The sequence below is a fragment of the Juglans microcarpa x Juglans regia genome, chromosome 7D (genome assembly GCF_004785595.1).
Source record: "Juglans microcarpa x Juglans regia isolate MS1-56 chromosome 7D, Jm3101_v1.0, whole genome shotgun sequence".
NCBI lineage: Eukaryota > Viridiplantae > Streptophyta > Magnoliopsida > Fagales > Juglandaceae > Juglans > Juglans microcarpa x Juglans regia.
In genome coordinates, this window is record NC_054606.1 from 4,083,697 (window position 1) to 4,109,903 (window position 26,207).

The 26,207-nt window shown below is 33.2% G+C and overlaps 3 protein-coding genes and 1 pseudogene across 4 annotated transcripts; 1 reads left to right on the top strand and 3 right to left on the bottom strand.

Moving 5' to 3' along the window:
• Positions 1–265: 265 nt before the first annotated feature.
• Positions 266–4,176, bottom strand: LOC121238718 (calcium and calcium/calmodulin-dependent serine/threonine-protein kinase-like). The gene is made up of 7 exons (XM_041135710.1): positions 3,244–4,176; positions 2,831–2,885; positions 2,625–2,735; positions 1,772–2,004; positions 1,096–1,303; positions 663–722; positions 266–560 (listed from the first exon to the last, which is right to left on the bottom strand). The coding sequence occupies exons 1-7, from the start codon at positions 3,978–3,980 to the stop codon at positions 384–386; spliced, it is 1,581 nt and encodes a 526-aa protein (XP_040991644.1). The 5' UTR covers positions 3,981–4,176; the 3' UTR covers positions 266–383.
• A 4,497-nt stretch (positions 4,177–8,673) lies between these two features.
• On the bottom strand, positions 8,674–12,256 carry LOC121238720 (ETHYLENE INSENSITIVE 3-like 1 protein). Of its 2 annotated transcripts, none has more exons than XM_041135718.1 (2): positions 12,062–12,256; positions 8,674–10,986 (listed from the first exon to the last, which is right to left on the bottom strand). In XM_041135718.1, exon 2 carries the CDS (start codon positions 10,847–10,849, stop codon positions 9,011–9,013), a length of 1,839 nt encoding a protein of 612 aa, XP_040991652.1. In that variant the 5' UTR covers positions 10,850–10,986; positions 12,062–12,256; the 3' UTR covers positions 8,674–9,010. The 2 variants fall into 2 exon arrangements, with proteins under 2 accessions (XP_040991652.1, XP_040991653.1); XM_041135719.1 differs by having other exon boundaries at positions 8,674–10,990.
• Positions 12,257–20,783: 8,527 nt separating this feature from the next.
• On the bottom strand, positions 20,784–23,943 carry LOC121239453 (annotated as a pseudogene).
• A 221-nt stretch (positions 23,944–24,164) lies between these two features.
• LOC121238721 (agamous-like MADS-box protein AGL61) lies at positions 24,165–25,594 on the top strand. Its single transcript, XM_041135720.1, has 2 exons — positions 24,165–24,229; positions 24,460–25,594. Exon 2 carries the CDS (start codon positions 24,543–24,545, stop codon positions 25,467–25,469), a length of 927 nt encoding a protein of 308 aa, XP_040991654.1. The 5' UTR covers positions 24,165–24,229; positions 24,460–24,542; the 3' UTR covers positions 25,470–25,594.
• The last annotated feature ends 613 nt before the right edge of the window (positions 25,595–26,207 follow it).

Below are 26,207 nucleotides of genomic sequence, written 5' to 3' on the forward strand. Positions count from 1 at the left end.
TTTACTTTATCATCCTTGGGACTTCCCCGTGGAACATCATGGATTTTTTTTTTCCTTTACTAAATAATTTGAAGGAGAAAAGTGAATAAGGTCGTGGAGATCCAATAGCCAAATAAGAGTCTCGCAGGCCTGTTGGTAAGACCGCGCTGGAAGGGTGCTATATCAGGCTCAGCCTGGTTTTACTCATTTCAAATTGTGAAGTACTTTGCTTCTCTTGTTTTCCTTTTTTAGGATAACGGTTCCTAATACTATTTGAAGGCAAAAATTAGAGATGCATTATCTCCTCTCCTCATTGGATCATTTCTGATTTGTATGACAAATGTTCAATAAAGGAAAAAAGAAGTCCAGAACTTTATTTGGAGAGTTGACAGGAAGTAGGAAAACTATAATGGGCGAAGAGAGGAGAGGACTACATCTTGGAGAGAGCTGTCTCTCTGCATGGCAGCTTTGAACTCTTCAAACGTTACTCTTCCGTCGTTGTTGGCATCCATCAGATCAAATATCTCATCCAGTTTGCCGGGCTCGGTGATGTCCCTTGGAAGACAGTCATCGGGCAGAGCCTGCTCAACGGAATCAATGGGTGATGAGCTACTACATTAGCAGATAGAAAAGCGAGCTACCAGGTGAAATATACTAGGATAAAAAAGATCGAGAGCCATTACTCTAAGCATGGATGCTACTTCTTCCTTGGTGATGCATCCAGACCGATCTGTATCATACATCTGTTTGCCAAACAAACAAGAGAATGAGCTCAGTTCTAGATTATAAGAGATCATCTGTTTAAGCATTCCTCAAGGCTTTCCAAATAGCTCTATCTGTCTCTCTGAGATTTTTGTGCTTTTCCCAGTAGGTAAAGGAAAACAGGAGAAAATTTGGATTTTCAAAATGTGCATTTGGGATAGTGGATCAACCTCTGCTCCGTTGAATGCTCATGTCGACTGTGATGATGTGATATTATCCATCAACCCTTATATCTATTATTTTAGAAAATAATAAACTGTTTGAAGTAGAGAGTAATGCCATCTCGGTATGGTACGATGGAAGTATGATGAGAGTGTAACATATAAAAAAAAAAAAAAAATGAAGGAAGTGCACCTGGAAGCAGAGACGAAGAGCATCATCCCCTTGAGAATTCCGGAGGCTGGATAAGCCACACAGTATCTCTCTCATGTCAACTGTTCCATCGCGGTTATTGTCAAATAGGTCGAAGATGCGTGGTGCTAGAGGGACTAAAGACGACATCTTCATTGCTTTCAGCACCTTCTCGAATTCAGATAGTGTGGCATTGTCACCTTTTGCACATCTGCACTTTGTCAATTACTAATGAGTAGTGCTTCTGATGTTTGTCAAAGTGTTTAATTGGGTCCACTCAAGGTAGAAAATTTATGTGCCAAGTGTTTTTATGGGCTTTTGTTAAAAGTAGTTTAGTTTTTTAATTGTTTGTTTTTTAGAAGAGAAATGTTAGATTTATAAATTTTATTAAAATAAATTAAAATAATAAAGTTATTTTATATAATACGTTAGATCTACGACTATTGCTACATTTATAAACAAATTGTACAAAAATAATTTTATAAATTGATATAATTTTATTTGATTTGTTAGATCTACTTTACAATAAAAATAATTTTATAATTTGACGAACTACATCAAACCACATCAACTTGTGAGATTATTTTTATATAATTTTTTTTGTGGTCAGAGTATTTCCCTTCATGAGAAACAAAAGGTGAAAGAAGGTGGAGGTATGAAATTGGATTAGCGAACTCACATTTTGGTAAAATGTAGTCTGAGGTTCTCGATTTCTTCCTGAGTAAGATCATGGGACCCAAGTAGAGATCTCAGCTTTTTTGTCCTAAAGAAAAAGGTACTGGTCCACAAGCTTGCTATTGCTGCTGCACGTAGTTTTCGCCGTGCGTTGAAACTCTGCAATCGTGAAACTATCTCTGCATCCATTTGATCTTGCTTCGCTAAATCACCAACGACCCACGGATGATCCAGAAGCTGTTTTTCCATGCATTTGTTTTTTTTTTTTTTTTTTGAAAAAATATTAATTTACATGCTGATCAGTAACGACCAAAGGAATTCAAGAATCTGATACTGTTTGGTTGCCTAGATTATAAATCATGGGAAAAAAGCAGTAGACAGAGAGGAGTGGACCCAGAATGGTTGTAAAGTCAGCTTGTTGCTATTAGCTAGAATACTTGTAATCATATAATTGTTTCAATAGTTCTCAAATCTGTTTGAGTGTGCAGTTACCAAACCAAAGGTGTTGGCCTAAGTGGTAAACCTTATTACATGAAAGGCGTTTGATGCATTTTTCGAGTGTATTGGGGCCTAAGATCAGTAACTTAGATCCCTCTGATGGGGCCTAAGATCTTCAGTTACTGATCTCTGCCCTTAGATACAACCTTTGTGATGATCAACCAGGACAAGCATTATACTGTGGTTCATTTATCTCGTTTCTCTGTTTTCTCTCAGTAAAATCTCAATTTTTCATACCAAACTGATATCAAAATCTGCAGGCACAAGCACAATTATATATTTCCAAGCTAGGGAGGACTCAAAGCTACTAATCTCACTTGGGTTTTCATTTGAGTTTAATTAGGAAGAGAGCAAAATACCTCTTGAGCACTAGGTCTCCTATGTGGATCAACTGTCAGGAGACTTGAAATCAACTGCTTTGCTGATGAAGTAATGTTCTTCCAAGTCTTCTCATAAAAACTGAAGTCTCCCTGCACACACGAGCATTTCTCTCGAGTTGAGCAAATAGATATAAAACAAAATCCCCTTGTATGTAGGTATGAGATTGTCAGGGAAAGCCACTTACAGCCATTATAATCTGTTGCTTTTGCCTATTTGACTGAGCAATGAATGGTGGATACCTAAAACATAACAGAAGAAGGTAAAAATTCCTGATTTGAAAAAAAAAAAAAAAAAAAAATCAAGAATCTGACAAGCACATATATGCACTTTAGAACGCCTGATATAATATTGCAGCCCCTTTTTTGAGTTGCCAAGAGAAGTCTTGTCTGTTTTTGTCTAGTTGAATGATTGAAGCTTGTTGCACGAATGTATAATATTCATGGCTATAATGTTGGATTTAGAAATGATGGTAGCTAAGATCAAGATCAAGAAATAAATTTTAGTTTGGCCTGAATGCTGCAGCTAGCAGGTTGTGGTGGAGTACTGGCAGTCTTACCATTTTCATTGAAGGAAAAGTAATTCTAATTAGCAACATACCCAGAGAGCAGGATATACAAGATGACTCCCAAAGACCACATGTCACTCTTAGAAGTAATCGTGCCCTGAGAAAGGGCCTCCGGGGAGACATAATCTATGGAACCAAACAATCCAACAACTGGGTCTGTGAATTCCTCCACAGAACTTAGTCCAAAATCCATGATCTTCAAAGGGGAATCCTCACTTTTGTTCAGGAACAGGCAGTTTTCTGGCTTCAAGTCCCTGTGGACGATATTCGCCTGGTGAAGAGCCCACAACCCTCTCGCAATCTGCCGCACCACGGCTGCAGCGCCAGCCTCCGTGTACCTCTCCTGGGCCACAATCCGGTCAAACAGCTCGCCACCCGAACAAAGCTCCAGCACAAGATGAACACCATTCTGATCCTCGTAGACATCGTAGAGATCGATCACGTTTGGATGAGGTGAGACGTTTTCCACTATTTTTCTCATGACCAAGATCTCGTTTGTTAGCAAAGCATCCGATACAGGAACCTGTTTCCACATTGGGAATCCCATTGAAGCGCCTAAGCTTTTCTGACCGCCATGATTAATATTCCGTGGGATTCCTGCAGGTGTTGAACTTGACAGGCCAAACCTTTTCAGGGTTTTGATGGCTACATGGGCTTTTTCACCACCGCTTGATTTCCTTATACCCCTTCTTACAACCGAGAACCCTCCTCTCCCTAAAATATCGGATACCTCGTATTCATCTGAGAGTCTTTTTGTTTCCTGTTTCATGGTGATCAGCAATCACAAACTCGTGAACAACTGCCAAGAGCAAATAAGAGAGATGGAATATCGACAACTGAGGGAAGTTTCGGGGAAGAGGAATATATGACAGAGAATGAAGACGAGTAGGTTTAAAGTTCGATGATAGGGAAGAGGAAGTTGAATTGCAAACGGAATGACAGGGATTGACATCAGCATCTGGACAGTTTCTGCATTAGTTTATAGCATAAAATATGAACGGAATTCGGATGGAAACGAGAGATAAAGTATCTAGGGAAGGCGCTGCGTGCAGAAGAAGAGACAAAGACACGATAGTCAACTAACATTTTGTGTTACTAGTTTCCAAGTCTCCAGCTTTAAATATTCCACCATAAAAATGCATGGCAGCTTTATCTCTTCCTGATCTCCATGATCAACCTTAGCTTCTCTTATATATTCTCTCATGATCTCCTCAAATCTCCTTCAAATACCATCGAATTAATTATTTGAGTTTGTATTAATAATTGGAAGCTACTTCATTTAGTATTTCATGTGACAGTACTTCAAGAACATGAAACTATAACCCTAATGATCAGATACGTACTGCATGTCGCCAAAAACCTCTGCCCATTGAAGACCATATCACATTAGTTTAAAACAGCTCGATCGATCGTCAGCATGCATATATACACTTTGAAGTCTCCAAAGGCCATCTTTTGAAGGTACAGATGACGTTTATGTACGTTGTTATAACAATAGTTTAACCTATAATTATAGAGTAATGATACATACAAACTGATACAATCGCAGAGTGTGAAATTGTTTTAAAAAAAATGTAGCGTCTACTTTTAAAAAATTAGTTTTTTTTTTTTTTTTTTTTTTATGTGGGTTTTATATTTACTCACTTTTTCAAAGAAATTGAGTGGCGCTTATGCACTCCATAATTGCAAATATCATTTCTCATAATTATAACTAAACGACATGCATGAAAATAATTCTAATTATATTAACAAGTAAATATATAATTAATTGTGCATCAATACACATTTTATGAATTCATGAAAGATATCCCATTAGGTTAAACCTTCACATGAACCCACTCTTCAATTTGCATGTTATAAGAAAAATCATTATTTGTGTTGAGAATAAGCTCATTTTGATAGGAAAGTTTATTTTTGTCGTAAATAACTGACCATATATAATCATTTTTTACTGTGCACCTCTCTGCATGGGAGGTATTATAGGTCAAGATGAGCTGGTTTTCTTCATTAACTCGATCAAATTTCAATGCAAGATATATATATATATATATATATATAATTTTTTTTTTGTCTCCCTCTCTATATATATTTCTATTAGGTTTTTGCTTCTATGAAGACACATCATCAACTATTCCACTACGTTTTAATTATTAAAAGTCATCTTATTATATTACGATTATTAAATAAAAATTACTCCTATCAAACTACATCAATTGTATTAGTCTTATATATTAATTGAGAATAAATAATATATTCTATTAAGTTAAAATTATTGAATTAAAAAATTTAAATTACTGATTGTTTATAGTAGCCTTTTAATTTTTCATAACTTGTCTTTTTGGTTATATAAACTTATGTATATTCAATTACGTAACCAGAGAATTTATGAACGTTATTGAATTTAAAAAAAAAAAAAACTTTAAATATAAAAATGAACATGATAGGGAATATAAAGAAATGACTAAAAGTTTGAAAATCTAGTTATTAATTCATGGACTCCTTAGGGACCCAACAAAAAAAGTTGAGGACCTTTTTTCGTCTAGGCCGGGCCCAGTTTTCCTTAAAACTGGGTAAGGCCTACTAGGTACTACAACTTATACAAAATTATATTAACAATAATTTTTCTCATCGATCATTATTTATTATCTACATCTTACACCTTATAAAAAAAACTATCAGTTATGAGATGTGGGAGTGAATAGTAGCTAATAAATAGCAAAACCATGTTACTTATCATCCTAACACATCACACATCACACTTATTTTTATTTATTTTTATTTTATTTTTTAAAAAATTTTGTTTAGTTTTATTATTCCTAAACTAATTGAGTTCTTTTACTAATCATTCATCCATCGTACATTTGGTAAAAGAAAAAAATTAAAAAATTATGTGTGGTGTGTAGTGTGAAAATGATGAATACATATTTTCATATTAATATATGAGTAATGTCTTATGAACTTTGTAAAAATATGGACTCTATTAGAAAAAAAAAATTAAATGGTAGGGCTAATTTTTTTTTTATAAAGAGTCTGCACGAGACTTGTATATTTATTATTTATAAAAATCATTACTCAACATCTCAATTTCTCAGAATTTCACTACACTCTCTCTTATTACTGTTAACATTCTAAATTATTTAGAGATACTGAACTCAAAATTAAAAGTGAACATTACTCTCGTGTGACGTTTCATCTGACGGTAACTTTTAAAGATTAGTGTCATGCTTTCTTTCCCCTCGCTTCTCTATTTATTTCTTTTATATTATATATTTTTTAGGGTGAAAGGGAATTTTAATCTGCCGGTGATTATCATGAAAAACCTACATATGGTTGATCATGAGTTTCACCCTCCCAAAAATTAGGTTCATGGTGACATGATTGATATGTAAGTACTTACCAAATAAGGGTTGGGTTAGGTTAAACGTTATTCGTGAAACAAGGAAACGTCTTGTTAACGGAAATGGCAAATTAGTGATAATTGGTATGGCTATATACAACAGTGTACAAGCGATACAATCGCTTTAAAAAAAAAAAAAAAGTTTATTATTAAAAAATTAATATAAATTTCATATTTATTTATATTTTTACAAAATAATTATATGATATTATCATTTTTCTTTTTTCCGACGTCAATACGTACATGTGTAACTATCGTACTGAACAACACCAACCCATGACCTTTGTGTCAAGGTTTTGGGGTAATTAATCCTTGGAAACGGGTTTTGCAAAGTACGTTTGAGGTTGAGATCAAGTAATTAATGCGATCTTTTCAACTGATTGACAGACCAAACGCACTGCTGATATTAAAGTTTAGCATAAATTAAATATTTGTGTTTTGATTTTGTTTTTTTAAAATAATATTAGAGAAAAATCATTGTAGAAGTATATATTTTATATTTATTATATAATTATTTTTATTTTATATTTTTTTATTTTAGACTTGAGAGATATGTGATTTAGATAATATCACATTATATGTATAAAATAATTATTCTTAACAGTTATTTCTATCTATATTTTATTTTTTAAAACAAGCTTTAGCTTTATATATAAAGGAAAAAAGAACCATGCTCTTTAAACAAGGTTGTTTCTAGTTTTATTTATTTATAATGAACAAAATTCCACCATGGATAGAATAACAGATATTGGGATATCTAGCAAAAAGGATGGCCTTTGATCAATGGACAATAAATGCATGGGACACGTATGGTTGCGTTTGTATAATGAGATATTTTTAAATATTTTATAAATAATAGTAAAAAAATAATAATATAATATTAAAAAGTAATGAAAAATAAATAATAAGTAATAAATAATAATGAGATATTTTAAAAATACGATATTTTATTAACTATTCTCAATAACCTTAAATATAGGGACTTTATGATTTGCATTGAAAATGGTAGTATCTAAGGAGAAAGTTCGAAGAACGATACGAGAGTCGACAATGACAAACACTTTCAAAGGCTGCCTAACTTCAACCGAACCACTATTTTGACCACTTCTTTTTTCAGGGTTGTCGTTTGTGCTGTAACGTATTATATATTATTATATAATTGTTCAGCATTTGTCGAGTTTTCTCCCATGCCAAACGTGGGTACCACTTTGAAAATCCAATGACCAGTCGTCAGAATACCCACAAGCATCAATAATTGCAGCAAACTTACAAAACCTTGATAGGTTTAAGGAGTCTTCCCGGTCTTGGAGCTTGTTTGACACTGATCTATCTTCACATGGAAAGAAACTTATCCATTTGGAAATTACAAAAAAATATATATATATATATATATATTTCAAAAAAAAAAAATCTAAAATAAGAATTAAAGCTATATATGTCTATTTTAATTTACTAGGATCAAGAAAATATAGAAATAATTTCTTTGATAATGTTATTCTTGTATCTTATCTAATTAGGGGGAGTCACTTTCCTCTTGGTTTTAACACGATGAAACTGTTTCCACCGCTAGTTTAGGCGGCATCTGAGGCAGTTCTTATCACAAGAAGAAGCATCGAACCGCGTTGGGACGTTCTTGTCTCATTTTTCTCTCACATTTGATTGCCCGAAAACAGAGGGAACTTTCAGTACCTGGACATTGCAGGAACGTGACAAAAGTGATGGGTCCAGACTTCTTGTGGGGGGCTCCAAATACAAGATCTTTTTTTTTTTTTTTTTTGATCCCTTGAAAGCCACATCTTTCTCATCTTTCCCAACTTCTACCAACTTTTGCGACATTATCTTCCCACTGCTGGATGCTCGAGATGTGCACGAGGTTCATGCAAGCAATTTAAATTAGTATTTGAGTTCATTTCTACTTTAGATATGTAGTGGACTAGCAACATGGTCAACAAGCTAGCCTATATCCGAAGAACAATGCCCATAACAAGCAAAATGCATCTTAATGAATTTAGCAACCAACAATCTACATATATATAGAGATCAATATGACTGTAACAATATCAACTTTTGCAACAGGAGGATGATTATGCTTCTAAACATTTCAATAGCAGTACAGTATTGGATTGGTCCTTCACAGTTCTTTATTGGCCCTTTTCAGTACTGCACTGAAAGCATCCTAACACCTAGCATTGCAGAACTAGCATCAAGTTCAGGTGGGTTTTAAACGTCTCAGTAAAACAAGCTTATATATATATTACAAAACTAGAATCAGAAAAGGAAGAGGCTGCATCCATCCAGCCTGTGGAACTCAAAAGATATAAGCTCCGTCCTTCATACAGCCTTCCATATCTACTAGCGGTGTCGACCAAAGAAAGCCTAAGATACAGGTTCTGATTTTTTCTTCAAAGGTACCACAGAGAGATGTCTTGCTTTGGCATTGAATCCACTGTATAATCAACAGATGGAAGGCTAAACGGAGAGCTGAACCTGAAGTCGGCAATATTATTGGGGGGGTTGTTATCAAATGGAGGATCAAATGCCTTACACTGATCAAACTGAACTTCTGCTGTGGGGAACACCGTGGGATGAATGGGCATGTTGGTTTCTTCAGACATGTTTCCCCCCATAATAACCCCTTGGTTGTAATAGTTATCGTCCATCTGAAGTTGAAACTTCTGCTGCTGGTTGTGATCTTCTGTAGCCTTGAGGTTCCCAGGATTCATGCTTTTACCACGCTGAAGATTAGTATCATAGAATGATATAAGCTCAGAGATCATTTTCTGCCCATCTTCAGGAAGTCCAAGTCCTGAAACACTGAAAGGAGTCTGGTTTGTCTGGTTCATAGGTGGAGTGGCTGGCTTAGGTTGAGCAAAGGGCAGAGAGAAGACCGTTGGCTTGTCATTATTGATTTGAGAGTTTGATGTTCCAAACACTTGGGCAAAATTACCACGGTATGGACAAGTCGTTTGGTGATTGTTTCTAGAGTTCCTGTCCAGAAACCCCAGGCGGTAATTGTTATATGGGCATTGGGGGTACTCACAGGTATATATCTTTTGATCCATCATAGTATGCGGCTCATCAGCCAGCTGCTTCCTCTTTTGAGTAAAATCTGAGTTGATTTCAATGAGCTCACCCTTAATTTGGTGATCTACTGGTGCCATCATAAGCCTATCTCTTGGTCCAGCAGCCCCAATATTGAAGAGATTAACATCACAAGGCTTGCAGTCTTCTACTTCAACATTTGGTTCATCATCCACCCCTTCAACATCATAATCGCTAGCATCACTGACGACAAAAGACCCACTCCCAGCAGCTGATAAAGGTGGACATCTATCAGGATATAACTTTCGGGCCAGAACTTCTTCCTGGTTTATAATAGCCAGCCAAGTGGCACTCTCCTTGGCGGTCATCTTGTCCTGCAAGCATTTTGACTGCCTAACAAGCTTTCGGATCTTAGCAATGTCAGGGGACATGTGCTTAATCACAGCTGTGAGAACACTTACCTTCCAAGCCTTCTTCAGATCATGAGGCTTCTTGTATGGGGGAGGCCCCTGATCTTTAGGCAAACCCACTTGAGACCACCACTCTTCATTCCCGGTGGGCCACCATGGTGGTGAAACACCCTTTTCCAATGGAAAACGCCTCTGGGGTGGGTCACAGTGCTGCATCAGAGCTGACAAAAGTGACCCAAGAGTCGTGTCCTGGAGCTCCTGCAAGGTGTGGGGAGTGGATGCCACTGTTTGGCAGTCTTCATTCTTCCCATGGATCGAATGATCAGCCTGATACTTGGCAATTGCAGCAGGACCATTACGATCAAACCTGACTTTTTCCTTCCACCATGCCCGCAGATTGTCAGAGGCTCCACTCACCGGCTTGCCCTTCTCAGGAATAATCCCATACACAAAACCTTGTGCTTTACACACTTCCATCATTTTCAGCATATATTTCAGGATACCATCTTGAGCACGAGACATCTTCTTCCTTCGAGCTTGCTCCTGGGATTGGCGCTGCTTTGCATTGTCGGTCCCCTCCTTTCCTTTATTCTGTTCTTTGAGCCGCCTCAATAGCATTCTGTCTCTCCACATCCTCCTCTCTAACTCATCAACGTCCATCTCATCATCGGTGTAATCCTCCTCCACTGTCACCTCTGCTTCACGCTCAGGAACTACATCACCTTCCCCAGGAGGAGCTGAAAGAAATTCTAGATTGCCAAAAAAACCCATGTCTTCAAAGGTTCCCATTCACCACCAGCGCACAAAGATCAGCGCAGTTGTTCCCTCACTCTGCAATCAATATCCAGACTCTATGAAAATATCAGTTGAAATCCTTGGCCTTTCCAATATTGAACTGAGTCAGGCCGATGAACTCCAATCGATGTCTGCCTTGATCAAAGAAGGAATCAAAGTAAGTTGAGATAATAATAACATCTTCATACACCGCGTGCGTTGAATTGGAAATAACTGAACTTAAATGGAAAGGTAATAGGGTACAAAATAACATAAAATTCATTAAATAGGCTAGTACAGAAAACAAGGAACCATTTAGATTCCCAAAAAATAGACCGAAATAGCAGGAATCCTGAATTCATATAGCCACCGATTAGCATGAACAGATATCCACCAAGGCCTCATTTCATTTTGACATAAAAGAAGTGCAATAATTCGGGCTTCCCCAATTACAGAAACAAACCAATAAACAAACTAGGAGAACAAATTTTCAATAATCCGATCAGATAATTACAATAAAAGCCATTAACGGAAAACCCTCAGAGAGCTATTTTTGCAAAATAATAAATAAATAAACAACAAACGAAAACAAGAAGCAGCCCTCAGATCCACAGCACTAAGACTTATTTCATTGGTTCCCAAAAGCACATATTTGTAAGCCCAATATTCAGACTTCTCCGTCAAAACGACGCCACATGCGATCTGAGTTAGCTTCCAAAACAAAACTCAACCAATTTTTCTCCTACCCAAGCAAGAAAAGCTACTTTTTTTCCTCCTTCAAATATTTTACCGCAATATACTCATTAAAGGAACAAAAGCTGAAATCATAATCAAACAAAATTTGATTATACTTCATGGGTTTGAGCACTCGAAAGGTTCCGCAGCCACCTTTACTAGATCCAGAGTCTCAGCCATCCACCACATCCCTTTTAGACAAATAAAGATTATTACCCAAAAACAAGATAAGAACTATAACACGCAAAAAATTGAAAGATGAACCGAACTGCCAAACGACAGGAGCAGCTCTACGTAACCGAAATGAAAAAGAGCAGAAAACAATGCTTATCAATTTGAAACACAACAACCCAAATCAAGACCCAAATAAAACATTCATTTGTAATCCTTTTTCTAAAAAAACTAGTACGCAGAAAAAATAAACAAAGTACTTGTACTATTTCTGTTCTTTAAGTGAAGTGAAAAAAAATATCAGGAGAGTATTTATATTACCCGAATGTTTATTTCTTCGCGTCGGCCATTGAAGTCCTCTGCCGTGTTACAAACGGGGGGAGAGAGAGAGAGAGAGAGAGAGATAGAGAGAGAGAGCTGTGGTTTCTTTTTTCTACCAGAAGAGAAGAGAAGAGAAGAGACGAGAGAGAGAGAGGGTGGTGGGTCTGAGATGACACCTGAGAGAGTGGAGATGGGATGGGAGGAAGGAACAGTAAAACTTTATTTTTTAGGTGGTCGCATTTAATCATGGTCAAGTTAAATACTTTACCGTGGTTAAGCCGTGGGCAAGAGTCATGACTCGTTTAAAAAATAAGATAAAAGATTAAAATTTTATAAATAGTAATAAGATAATTTATGAATAGTGATAAAATAATATGAATCGAATATTTTTTTAATTTAAAAAATGAGAAAAAAAATTTAATAAAAAATTTTTAAAATATTTTAAAATTAAAATATTATTAAAATAAAAATTTATAATATTATTTTTGTTTAAATATTTAAAAAAATTAATTTACTTTTTATTTTTATTTAAAAATTTTAAGAAAATTATAATAGTTAGTAAAAAAAATTATAATAATTAATTTAAAAATATTTATATTTAAATTATATTTAAGAAATAGATGAAATTTATTTTTAAACAAGCCATAAGAGGGGAAAGGGGGCGGGGGGTGAGTATTCTCTCCTCGCCTGTCTCATAACCTCACAGTCTGTTCGTTGTTCTTACGACCAACACGTGGCAACGAGGAAAGTTAGTCCTGGTCATGATCTCATCATTTTCTGTGCTACCCAGGAATCTGCACAAAATAAAGTTCAAATGGCAAGACATGAAAGAAAGGCACATCCCATCCTCGTGGAACCTCCCAACTTCTAATTTCCTCTAATGTAAATTTATTATAATTTTTTTTTATTCTCTCATCATCTTATAATATATTATTAAATAATAAATTTATAAATTAAATATAATAAATAATTTTTAATTATATTATAAAATGACAAAATGATGATAAAAATTGAGATGATAAATAACATTACTCTAAATTTTAGGTAATAATCATTCCTATCTGATAAAAAATGATCTCATGATCATGCATCGATCTTAATTAGATTCGCAAATCTCAAATCTCAAATCTATCTATAAAACCCGGGTCTAGTCATTTTATATATTTAAAATCACATGATCTAAGTATTAAAGTCATGATAGTAACCGTAGAAAAATCGTATATATTTATCTTTTTTTTTTTACAAGGTCGGATGAAAAACATGAATTAATTTAGGAAAAACTATCACAAATCATTTTCACAAAGGTCTTTGACATCAACTTAGAAAATAAAATAGGAGTAATTAGATTGGTAGTATAAACATGTGAAGGGATGTGAGTATTGATTGGTGGAATAGAGCAATTAAGGAAGGAAAGGAACGCCAGAACGTGGGGAAGTCTTGACTCATTTCCTGTCATATTTATTTATGGTAATGGGAATGAATGCTTGATTCAATACCCTTATGACCATTCAATTCCCAATTTTTTTTTTTTTAAATCCCAATTTTGTACCCAATTCCAGATATATAGAAGCAATTAAGGACTTAAAAGTTTATCCGTTTCGAGATTTTGTAATTAATTTCTTTTCATTTTTCTCAAAAAAAAAATAAAATAGAGAGAGATTGTATCGTTTGGATTGAAAATTCACCTCAACTCATCTTATTTCTTTATTATAATTTTTTTAAATTCTCACATAAAATATAATAAATAATTTAATTTTTTTAAATCTCAAAATAATAATAATATTAAAAAATAATATTCTAATAATATTTTATTTTACTATTCATAAACTATCTTAATTCATTTCTAAATCCAAATGACGCTGTGATTTAAATCAGTGCATATAAAAATGAGCACTTCGGATAAATTATTTCAGGTTTTTTAACACACGTGCAAAAAAAAAAAAAACTCAAAACAGAAAAAAAAGAGAGATAGGGTCTTACATACGAATTTATACCTTTCTTTATTTGCCTATCTATTACATGTCTCGATAATTTTGCAAAATAATTAAGTGTCGTTTAGGTTGTGAATTGAGATAAGATGAATTGAGATAAAAGTTAAAAGTTGAATAAAATATTATTTTTTAATATAATTATTATTTAAAATTTAAAAAAATTTAAATTATTTATTATATTTAATATGAAAATGGTTACTTGCGTACTTGGCGTACATCTCGTTGGAACAACAAAAAAAAAAGAGTTTACATTAAATAAGAATAATCTGATTAGGAAGTCGAGTGTCTACTGTTGACTTTAAACACCAAGACATAAAATAGTATAAAATTAGACATATAAAATAAATCTTACAAAATTTTGCAGTGCATTTAATAAATTTTAAAAGATTAATAAACGGTAATAATAATAAATATTGTACAACTCGCTTTATATTTTATTTCTATCTTAAAATGGTCGAATTTGTATTCAGATATAATTTTATCTTATTTTATTATTATAATTTTTTTAAATTTTCATATAAAATAGAATAATCAATTCAATTTTATTAAATTTTATAATAATAATAATATTAAAAAATAATATTTTAAAAATATTTTATTTAACTTATTTAAAATAATCTAATCTTACCTCAATATTCAATCCAACATCTACACGATGGATAGACCACGTAAAACATAATTAATTTTTTATAATAAAACGATTAAAAAGTTAAAACTGTTCATTATCGTAATTTAAAATTATTATATTGTAATATTCTCCCCAATATTTCTAAGAAAGAAACCGACTAATCACTCTAAAAAAATAATTTAAAAATACTCATGAAAAGGAGTTCTCTCGCACCGCCTTTTCTTCTTTGCCGAATTATTTTAAGCACGTGGGCATTAGCATCTCCCCGCCTTTTTTTAATCACTTTGGAGCCTTTGACGCAAATCAAGGGTCGTCCATTGAAAACTATTTATTTATTTATTTTTTTTAAGCAGACTATTGACAACTATTTGATACACAGTCTCTTTTCTTTTTGTTATGAATTATTTTATTTTTAACTTGATGCGCAGAATATATTATTTATATGAAAAATATTTTAATTATAAAAAAATTATACAAGAATAATTTTATAAATTAATGTAATTTAATGTAATTTATTAGATTATAAAATTATTTTTTTTATAAAATAAATCTAATAAATCAGATAAATTTACGTCAGTTTATAAAATTATTTTTACGTAATTCTTTTATGAATATAGTAGTACTTTATTTATATTATTTAAATGATGCAAATTGATTTGTAATATTTAAAATTTAAAATTTACATTTCAAATCAAATTATATCATGTAAATATTTTATTAAATGTGTTATTCATACCGATTTATAAATATAATTTTTTTTTCTTCCCCCACTCTTTTCTCTCAAAATTTATATTCATAGCAATATATTTGATATGAAGTAATTTTTTTTAAAGTAATTATTCTAACGAGGAAAAAAAATTCAAAATAATCTATTTCTTTTAATTTTCTATCTCATCAAGTTATTTTTCCTTCCTTTTTATTTGGAAACGACACAATTGTTAGGTTTTTTTATTCTCAATTAGAAATAGATTAATATATTTGTGGCTGACAATAATTTTACGCGAAGCGATTAAAAGAGTATTTGTGTGTATTTAAGGGATGCATTTAAAATAATTAATTTGTTGATCATTAATTAATAAATAAATAATTATAATAAAGTATTGATGGGTGGGAGAGTCGGGGGATGTAGCCGCCGGGATGGTAGAGAGAGAGAGGGAGGGAGAGAGAGAGAGAGGCGTACAGTTGCAGTGCTCACCCCATGTGGTGCACCCAAATTAGTCTTCTCTGTCCAACAGCTAGCCATCTGTCCCATCGTAGGTCCCACCTCTGTCGTCAAATTGTTGAGAACACGTCACCTCCATACTAAGAGAAAGCGACGCCTCTAATTTGCTTTTTCTCCATCTTATCCTCGTCCGCCGACCCAAATGGGGGGATATTAAGATTTTTTTTAGAAAAATCTTAAATATATTTACTAAAAATTATACAAAAATTAATTTTAAATTATAAAATTTTAAATTTTTAAAAAATTAATAAAATGAATTTTATAAATAAATTTATAAATAAAAATATAAGTACATGTAATACTACTTTTTTTTAACTCAAGAGTTATTAACATGATAATAATTAATCTGTAAAAAAATCATTTTAATTTTTTTAATCTGACACAATAACCAGAAGTTTTATTAATAATTATTTAAGAAAATTTTTAAATATAATAAAATTTTTAAAAATAAATTTATAAATTAATATAATTTAATATTATATATTATAATGTAAATCTAATTTTATTATAAAATAGATTGATATATGATATGAATCTATATAAATTTGTGAATTTATTTTTATAACATATTCAAAAAATTTCTTTAATTATTTAATTTATAAAAAGCCTTGCTACTTTACCACCTGCTTTTGACTGCTCAATGTTCCGTTCAATGCAAATTATATTTTTTTATTTGTTTTTAAGTGAAAATATTTTTTAAACATATTTAAATATTTTTAAAAATAAAAAAAATATAAATACACTAATAATCAACTTATTAACTATTAAAAAAATAAATAAATAAATAAGCTGTTAAAATAAGAGAACAAATTAAAAAGACATAATAATTTTATTTATTTATAAATAATTTTATTTTGATTTGAATTTTTTGAAACTTTTGCTCTTTTCTAAGTGTTATTAAATGATACCACCCACGTCGGTTTATAATTTTTTTTTTAAATAAATAAATTGTATGGGACTTTTGACCTTTTGGGAGTTAAATTGTGACAAGACAACACTTCTCTTAAAGCTCCTAAAAACTCTGATACATCGGATCTACCCATTATGTTATCATTGTTATGCTACATAGTATATCTGCAGCTCTTTGGTACCCACATTATATAGATGCTTTCTTTTCGCCAGCCTCTTCTTCTGTCTCAAACCCCCCCCATATCATTGCTTGCTTTCCACTTTCGTCTTACCTTTAATTATTATTATTACTATTTTCTTCTCACACATGTGGGAACTTCTCAAGCATGTGAGACGGGTGTTATATAATCACACCAATGCCTGGATTCCTAGCTAGCATGTGTTTTTTGGACTATGTCCATGGAATAGTCCTATCGCCATTCATTTCCTTCCATTATTTGGGTTGCAATATGCATTGACATGAATGCAAATCACACACCAAAATTACTCTGCTATTATATGTTTCTTCTTTGCTACAAAACTCGAGCCTAATCATTAAAGAAAGAGGAGTGCTACATCTTTAAAATAATTACGTAATCTCGTAGATTGATATAAATTTAAATATATCTATTTTATAATAAAAATAACTTTACAATCTAATAAATTATATAAAATTACGTCACGTCAATTTGTAAGATTATTTTTATATAATTTTTTTATAATTAGAGTATTTCTCTTGAAGAAGTTGAAGAAAATTTGTTAGCTAGAAGGTAAATGGTCAATGACGGTGGTGAAAGAAATGACCACAAATGACTTCAACATGTCCTGTTAAGAAGAAATGGAGTTTCATATGTGCATGCGTTGAGATTTGATTGGATTATATAATATAAGAGTTTCAAAATATGACAAATTCTCTTGAGATTTAAATCATGTGTGAACTCATGTTTTTTATGGAATATAAAAATAATTAATTATTAATCATTTTCATTTGGTGATTAGAAATTCAACCCTAACCCTTCAAGTAGTCTACAAGAAAACAAGTTAGATTAATGTAAATGGTCAATGATGGACGTGAAAGAAATAAACTAGAAATGATTTCAACATGTCTTGTTGTTAAAACCAAGAAGAAATAGAGTTGGCCAGATTCCCATCTCTCGAACACCTTCTCATGTACCTTAATTCTTCATGTCCGGTCCAATTCAACACGTTAAACCGCGTGTTTATTTTTGAAAGGTCAACATCTCCCACAATATTAAAAAATACTTCACAAAAAATCAATAGAAAAAAAAAAAAAAATTCTACCATGACATCTACACATAATAATCAGAAAATACTATTTACTTGGTGACATTAAGTCAAAGTAATAGTTATTTTTAATCATTATTGTAACATTTATATCAATATCTATCACGTCAATAATATTACATGGATGTTGTAACATTGATGTTGGACACATAATTCTTAATTTCTTTGGTATCCATTTTGTGTTCAATCTCAACAAGAAGCAAACTCAACTAAATCTAGATTATTTGCGACGATAATGACTATTTACGATAAAAATAGACTCATTTTAACAAGAAATAATCATTTTTGTTGAAAATAACTGATCACAAATAAACAGTTTTCTTATAGTGCACAATCCTTTGAAATATACAAGCAACATATTTTTTTTTAGAGAAAAAAGAAAAAGGAAACAAAGAAAGAAGAAAATGTTACGTAGTAAGTCATGCGTAGCAAAAGTCCTATTATTAGTTTTCTTCTTGTTTGTGTAACCATGCACACGTTCAATGGTATATATAACAATCATATTAATTTCCTGAACCAACATCTAGTTAATTTATATATATATATATATATATATATATATATATATTTATATGTAAAATTTTCAACTCGGCCCACAGTATAATATTATATACGGATTGACCTTTGACTCAGCCCACAACACGACCCATTGCTGACCGGGCCCTAATTGCTAATTATAAGAACACGAATGATAGATACTGAATAAAGAAAAAAACACGGAAAAAAAGAAAAAAAAATTGTTGTTTTAAATCCAATTATGGGAAAAACAAAAAAAATTCAGCTGGTTTTGTGTAATTCATGGTCTCAAAGGCTAGGAATGATTTTCACGCCCCAAATTGAGCAGTGTTTTTCTTGATTGAGAAGATGGCGAACAAGTTCTGATGACAATATTGATATCATGTGGTACTTTTGAAACATAAACTCGGATACGGATAACTTGAATTTTCTTTGAATATTTACATTTAGGATCTAAAATCTAGGATGTATGAAAACAAATTATTACAGATACAAAAAGATTACATATAAGTAAACACACGACAAATTAATGTGGCTTCCTGTGATCTGTTAGATATATTTACAATAAAATTAATTTTACAATTTGAGATATCATATCAAGATCTGTCAGTTTGTGAATTTGTTTTTATATAATCTTTTTATAATTAAAGTATTTTTCTGAAAATGACTAATTCGTTCATGTCACTGACATTACGAGTATATGTACATATATGTAACGAGAAAATCTATTTAACACACTTTTTTGAATTCACCCAACGAATTGTTGACAAAAAAAGTCTTTCACGTCAATTTTGCTAAAAAATAATTTGTATTTTAATATTTTTAAAGTTAATTAAATAGGTCCCACTATAAGTGGCCGGTGCGTTAAACACACATACTTTATAAGTAGCAAAACTCATATATAATGTAGCACAAGAGTTTAACTTTAAACAGGAGTCCAACTTTTTATAACGAACGAGCCATATATATTGCACGAAGAGTTTAATTTCTTTTTTAAACGAAAGTTTGACCATTATCCTGACGACGACTATGAGAAAACATGTATTACTCAGCTTAAAAAAATAGATAATATATATATATATATATATATTTAGGCATATGCATAAAGGGCCTTGGGCCCAATCCGTCCAAAATATCCGATTTGCCCAACCCGTTAAAGACGGGTTCATCGGGTCAAAAATTAGTACCGAGTTTAAATAATAGCCAGTCTGGCGAACCTGTGAAATTGATAATTTTCTCTCAAGTCTTTTTTCCCACTGCGGAAACCTAAGTCGTTCTCTGTTGCCCTTCTTCGTCTCCTTTCGCCGTCCTCCATTGCCAAATACCTTTGTTGCCAATCCCTTGACTTTCGATTCCACTCCACTGATGAAGATATCGTCCATTACTACCAAGCGTAAAGTCTCTTCCAATCATTTCTACTTCGACCCTATCTCTATCGTCGACATCTACAAATCTGAGCTTTGAGATTTTCCAAATAACTCCTCTCTCTCTCTCTCTTACTTTATGTAGTGCTTTTATTTTTTTATTTTTATTTTATTTTTGTTTATTTTGGATTGGTATTTTTGAGTGCAATGAACATATAGCCAGACATATAGATGTGACAAGTTGCTTTTCCTTTTATGTGGGTTTTGATGTGGATGTTTAAATTTGTAATACAAACACAATCCCAAAAACTTGTTACAGCTTTAAGTTTTGCTGATGAAACCCATCTTTGGGTTTCTTGTGAGATTTTGAAGAGAACAAAAGGTGATGCAGACATCTACAAAGGCAATGAGAAGTAAGGGAGGCAAGGAAAGGGAAAGTGGGTCATTTGACTCATTTTGTCTATACTTTTATTCCTTTGTATTAGTGGAAGATCAATGAAATAAAGTATCATATTTTAGCTAGAATTGCACGGGATGTGATGACCATTCATGTTTTTACTATTTCTTTTGTGTCAGCTTTCAATACAGGGTATCGTGTGCTTGATTCATTTCGTTGTTCATTATCTTAAAAAATAGTTGTGGCACTCATTCGTACTTAGAATTGGTTAAAAGATCTAATATCTATTGATCTTCGTGCCTCCTTAGATAATGTTAAAAGTTTTGAGGCACAATTGGATAATTACTTATATATTTATTAAACTTTTTCATAATATTTATTTTTATATCATATAATAAATTTTTTTTTTTTCAGAGTCGTGTCCTGGAGCTTCCGCAAGGTGTGGGGAGTGGATGCCACTGCTTGGCAGTCTTCATTCTTAATTCCCATGGATTGAATGATCAGCCTGATACCTGGCAATTGCAGCAGGACCATTACGATCAAACCTGGCTTTTTCCTTCCACCACGCCCGCAGATTGTCAGAGGCTCCACTCACCAGCTTGCCCTTCTCAGGAATAATCCCATACACAAAACCATGTGCTTTAACACACTTCCATCATTTTCAGCATATATTTCAGGATACCATCTTGGGTATGAGACATCTTCTTCCTTCGAGCTTGCTCCTGGGATTGGCGGCGCTGCTTTGCATTGTCGGTCCCCTGATCCTTTCCTTTATTCTGTTCTTTGAGCCGTCTCAATAGCATTCTGTCTCTCCACATTCTCCTCTCTAACTCATGAACTGAAGACTTCAAAGTTCATCTCTTTCTAGATTTTGTAATTAATTAATTTCTTTCCATTTTTTTTTTAAATAGAGATTTATTTTCCTAATGATCACGGGAAAGTTTGAGTCCTCGTGATTTAAATCAATGCATATAAAAATGAGTACTTTGGATAAATTTTTTCAGGTTAAAAAAAATTAGAAATCGATGAATATATTAATGGCTGATAATAATTTTACGCGAAGCAATTAAAAGAGTATTTCTGTGTATATATTTAAGGGATGCATTTAAAATAATTAATTTGTTGATCATTAATTAATAAATAAATAATTATAATAAAGTATTGATGGGTGGGACGGGATGCAGCCGCCGGGATAGTAGAGATAGATAGAGAGAGAGAGAGGTGTACAGTTGCAGAGCTCACACCCCTTGTGGTGCACTCAAATTTGATCCGTTTGGATAGTGAGATAAGATGAGATGAGATAATTTTAGATAAAAATTGATAGTTAAATAAAATATTATTTTTTAATATTATTATTATTTTGAGATTTGAAAAAGTTAAATTGTTTATTATATTTTATGTTAAAATTTTAAAAATTATAATAATAAGATGAGATGAGATGAGATAAAATGAAACGATCTCATCACACTTTTGAATCCTAATCAGGGCTTAACTTTTTGAACTCCAAGAGTTGCATGTTCTAATTAAGTTTCTAACCCCTCGCAAGCCACTCCTATTATTTAGGTGATTGACGACAAATATTAGAGAAGTACTACTCGTGTGTATTAATGATCATACCTTAGGCAATAATTAAATATTCTGATCACGATTGATCTTCTTTCTAAAAACGGGGTCGTTTTCTCGTAAAGGGTTGGACTTCCATATGGTCTGGGCTTGGGTTTCACTGTAGACCTAGGTGTTACAATAATGATCAAGGGTTTTTTTTTTTTTTTTTTTTTTTTTTTATTATATTTTTTTTATTTTTTTTATTTTATTTTTTTTTATTTTATTATTATTATTATTATTATTATTATTTATTATTTATTATTTATTATTTATTTTTATTTTTATGGAATAATGATAAAGAGTTAGGGGATTATCATTATCATGACTATGGTAATAATTGTCTGAGTGGAATTAGCGGTACTGGAGATCAAGATGTTGGAAGTACTAGTAGCAGTGGTTTTGGCTTAGGATCAATAATTATTAAAAAATGATAGAGTCACCGAATGTTGGGTCTCGACAAATTATTATCTATTATTATTATTATTATTTTATTTAATAATTAAGAAAATATCTTTTAGTGATATTGTATTTTTTTTTAAAAAAAATATTAAAAAATTAATAAAAAAATAAAAAAACACTTTTGTTCTTATTCTTTGGTGGATGTAGTACTACTCATAATTATCAGTTTCGTAATCTGGGTAGTGGGGTGAAATTGGTGGTGATTTTGGAGCAAGTAGTTCTGCTAGTTTTGGGTTAGGGAATTTTCAGTTTTGTAGTAATCTGCAGAGTACTGCGCCTGCAGGGAGTGGTGGCTATGGTGTTGGAGAAGGAGAGACACACTTTTAGGGCTACATTTTTCTTATATTGAATTTATTGAATACATGACATATATCATTATTTATAGGAGAATGAGATTAGAGAAATAATATTAATAATACAATCAATCAATGATACTACTTGATATTGATTGATTTATACAATAAATTAAATATGATAAAGAATAATTCATATTATCATATCAATTAGAATATTATGAATATCTTCTTTAAGTATAGTATTATTCTACAGAAATGCTAAATTCACCGAAAGTTAGGTTTCGAAATTGTGTCCCGAAACCTTTTTTTTTTTAATTTAGTGATCAAGAAAATATTTTTTTAATGATGTTGTGAATTTTTTTATTTTTTTTAAAATTTTTATGATGATTAAAAAAATACATAAAAAAAAATAATAACGCATTCGGAACATATCTTCGGGAGATTTCTTCGGTGACAGAAGAGGACTCAATATTCTAACATTTTGATTGATAGTACTACGTAGTCAATGATCTTATCTCTTATAAGGGTGTGACTACTATACCGCCTCAACTTGATCGCTGGCATATTGTCCAGCATAAAAAGTTTTTTTTAATATATTTAAATATATTTAAAAAATAAAAAAATATACTAATACATTTAAAATTATTTTCTTAATTATTAAGTAAAAAAAAAAAAAAATTTAACCAACGGTTAAATAAAAGTGTCAAAATAAGTGGATACAGTGGTGTTGGTGTCCCTCTTACAAATAGTAGCTGCTAACTAGGGTTTTATTTAAAGTGCGCAGAAGTAGTACCCTTAAAAAAAATAGTTTTCTAACTAGCTAGGGTTTTCTGTCTCTTAGAAATAGTAGCTCCAGAAAGCCCAGTACTCACGTCGTTGCACCACGCAGCCACAATAACTGCCAAGTTCTCCATGCGAGTCACCTTCCTCCTCCTCGCAGCAACGCCGCACGACCTGTCAAGCACCCTCACGATCTCTCCACTGTCGCAGCTAAAACCACACCTCCTCAAGGTTGCTCTTGCACCACCACACCGCACCAGCGTCCATCGCGCATCACCCATAGCCCACTGTCCAGCCCACACGAAGCCGTAGCCATCCATACATACGCTCACACCACCAAAAGCCGCCGTAACCCAACCGTAAGCCCACTTGGAACACCGCGGGTCATCACCGAAAGGCCCCTGTTTTTGGTTTCTCAAAACCAGGCACATTACTTCTCCACCGTAAGCACTGCAAACCACCACCACCGAGAGCTCCACCACGTCGAGACCCCACAGAAACCGCCGGAGAAAACTTTCCGTCACCTCCAGTCCGCCGAACGCCACCTCAGTCTCACGGTGAGCTTCATCTCTCTCTCTCTCTCTCTCTCTCTCTCTCTCTCTCTCTCACGTTTTGCCTGCTCATTCCGTTACCTCTCTCTCTCTCATCACTCTCTCTCTTTCAGTGCTCAGCCACCAGCTCTGCCCGTGTCTCCTCCACCTAGAAGCTGCTCTCACGGTGAGTCTTCACACGAGTACCCTGGGTTTAGCGAATACCACTTGCAAATTAATCATGTTATGTTTGTTTTTACGTAAGGCCTTTTACGTAGGAGGTAGGAAGGATTAGTTCTAGGGAATCACAATTTTGCCGTCAGTTTTAAAACATGAAATTTTAAAGTTATATTTCAGTAGGTTACTTTTACGTTGGGTCTGTATCTTATCATAGAAAACTATTTTTTTTAAGGCCAGGTACTTCTGCTCACTTCCGGCAACCTTAAAGATCACATCAACTCCATTACCACAACCATCGACGCACGTACACATTTTTGTTTATGGCCATGGCTACCACATATCAGAAAATCAAGAAAATCACTCAAGGCCGAAGGAAGATTGAAATAAAGCAACTGGAAAATAAAAGTACCAAGCACGTCACATTCTCCAAGCGGCGGGCAGGCCTCTTTAAGAAGGCAAGCGAGTTGTGCGTGTTATGCGGCGTCGATATAGCCATCATAGCTTACTCTCCTGGAGAAAAGGCCTACTCCTTCGGCCACCCCAACGTCGACACGGTCCTCAACTCTTATCTCACTGGAAACGCTCTCCCTGCATACTCAGCCGTGAATCCTTGGCCAGTGGAAGAGTTTAATAAAGAGTACGCGGAGTCTCTCAAGGAGTTGGAGGACGAGAAGAAACGGTTGGCAAATATTGATCATCAGGATCTGACGTCGAAGAAGAAGATGGGGAACAATAATATTGGGTTCTTGTGGGACGAGCCGATCGATGAGATGGGGATAGAGGAGCTGGAGCAGTACTTGGCAGCCATGAAAGAGATGAGGGCAAAGGCAACAGATCAGTATTTGAGGATGCGAAACTCAATAAACAAATTGCAGACATCAGATTATAATTATCATGGGGGACTGGGTTATCATAATGATCAAGGGTTAGGGGATTATAATCATCATGAGTGTGGTAATAATTGTCTGAGTGGAATTAGCGGTACTGGAGAAGATGTTGGAAGTACTAGTAGCGGTGGTTTCGGGTTAGGGATCAAATATAATTATCAGTTTGGTAATCCGGGTAGTGGGGGTGAAATTGGTGGTGATTTTGGAGCAAGTAGTTGTACTGGTTTTGGGTTAGGGAATTACCAGTTTTGTAGTAATCTGCAGAACAGTGCTTATACTGCACCCGGGAGTACTGTTGGTGTTGGTGATTATGAGCATCATGTCGGAAGTAGTAGTACTGGTTATGGATTTGGAGTATAGAATGAGTAGACCTGCATTAATATTGATGCAGTTTTGGTGCGGCCTTTTCGTCCGATAGTAGTACTACGTACGTACGTAGTCAATTATCTCTCTCTTAGAAACTGGTAGCTGTTAACTAGGGTTTGATAATGATGATCATGAACAACTGTGTACGTACGTGCAGCGAATGTTTTCAAGTTTCATGCATGTTGTTTTGGAAGCAATATTGTGGCTTGATCTTGAGTAATTATTATATATATGCTCGCGGAGGGATCGATGATCCAAATTCATGTACGTACATTCGTTCGTTTTAATTTGCATCTTTTGAATATATCCTTTCTTTCTTAATTTCTTCCTTTTATTTGCACCAAAGTGCATGCAATAGTAGTCTAATTTGGAGTTGAGAATAACAGCGCCTGCATGGGGGGAAGGGTTTGATGATGGTAGGTATATACAAGTCAGTAATTTAATTTTGCCTAAACTCGAAACAATAAATAAAATAATAAAATTGGTTTGAAATATTTATTACAAATATTTTCTAGTAATATTGCTTCAATAACATTGTAAAATCCAAATTTTGGATAATAAATTAAAAGGAAATTTTAATATTTGAAGCAAGGAAGGAAAGTTGAAGAATCAAAAGCTAGCTAGCGTTGGTGGAGACTAGAGGACGGATAGATGATCGATGATGGCATCCTAGCTGGCCAATCACAAATATCCCTTATTCCCATAATGAGAGAGAATAATATCATATCTTAT

Coding starts and splice junctions, on each gene's coding strand:
- LOC121238718 (XM_041135710.1), bottom strand. CDS start 3,980: ATGAAACAGGAAACAAAAAGACTCTCAGATGAATACGAGGTATCCGAT. Junction 2,005..2,624: donor GGAGACCTAGTGCTCAAGAG/GTATTTTGCTCT, acceptor ATGGAAAAACAG/CTTCTGGATCATCCGTGGGT. Junction 723..1,095: donor CTCTTCGTCTCTGCTTCCAG/GTGCACTTCCTT, acceptor TTTGGCAAACAG/ATGTATGATACAGATCGGTC.
- LOC121238720 (XM_041135718.1), bottom strand. CDS start 10,849: ATGGGAACCTTTGAAGACATGGGTTTTTTTGGCAATCTAGAATTTCTT.
- LOC121238721 (XM_041135720.1), top strand. CDS start 24,543: ATGGCCATGGCTACCACATATCAGAAAATCAAGAAAATCACTCAAGGC.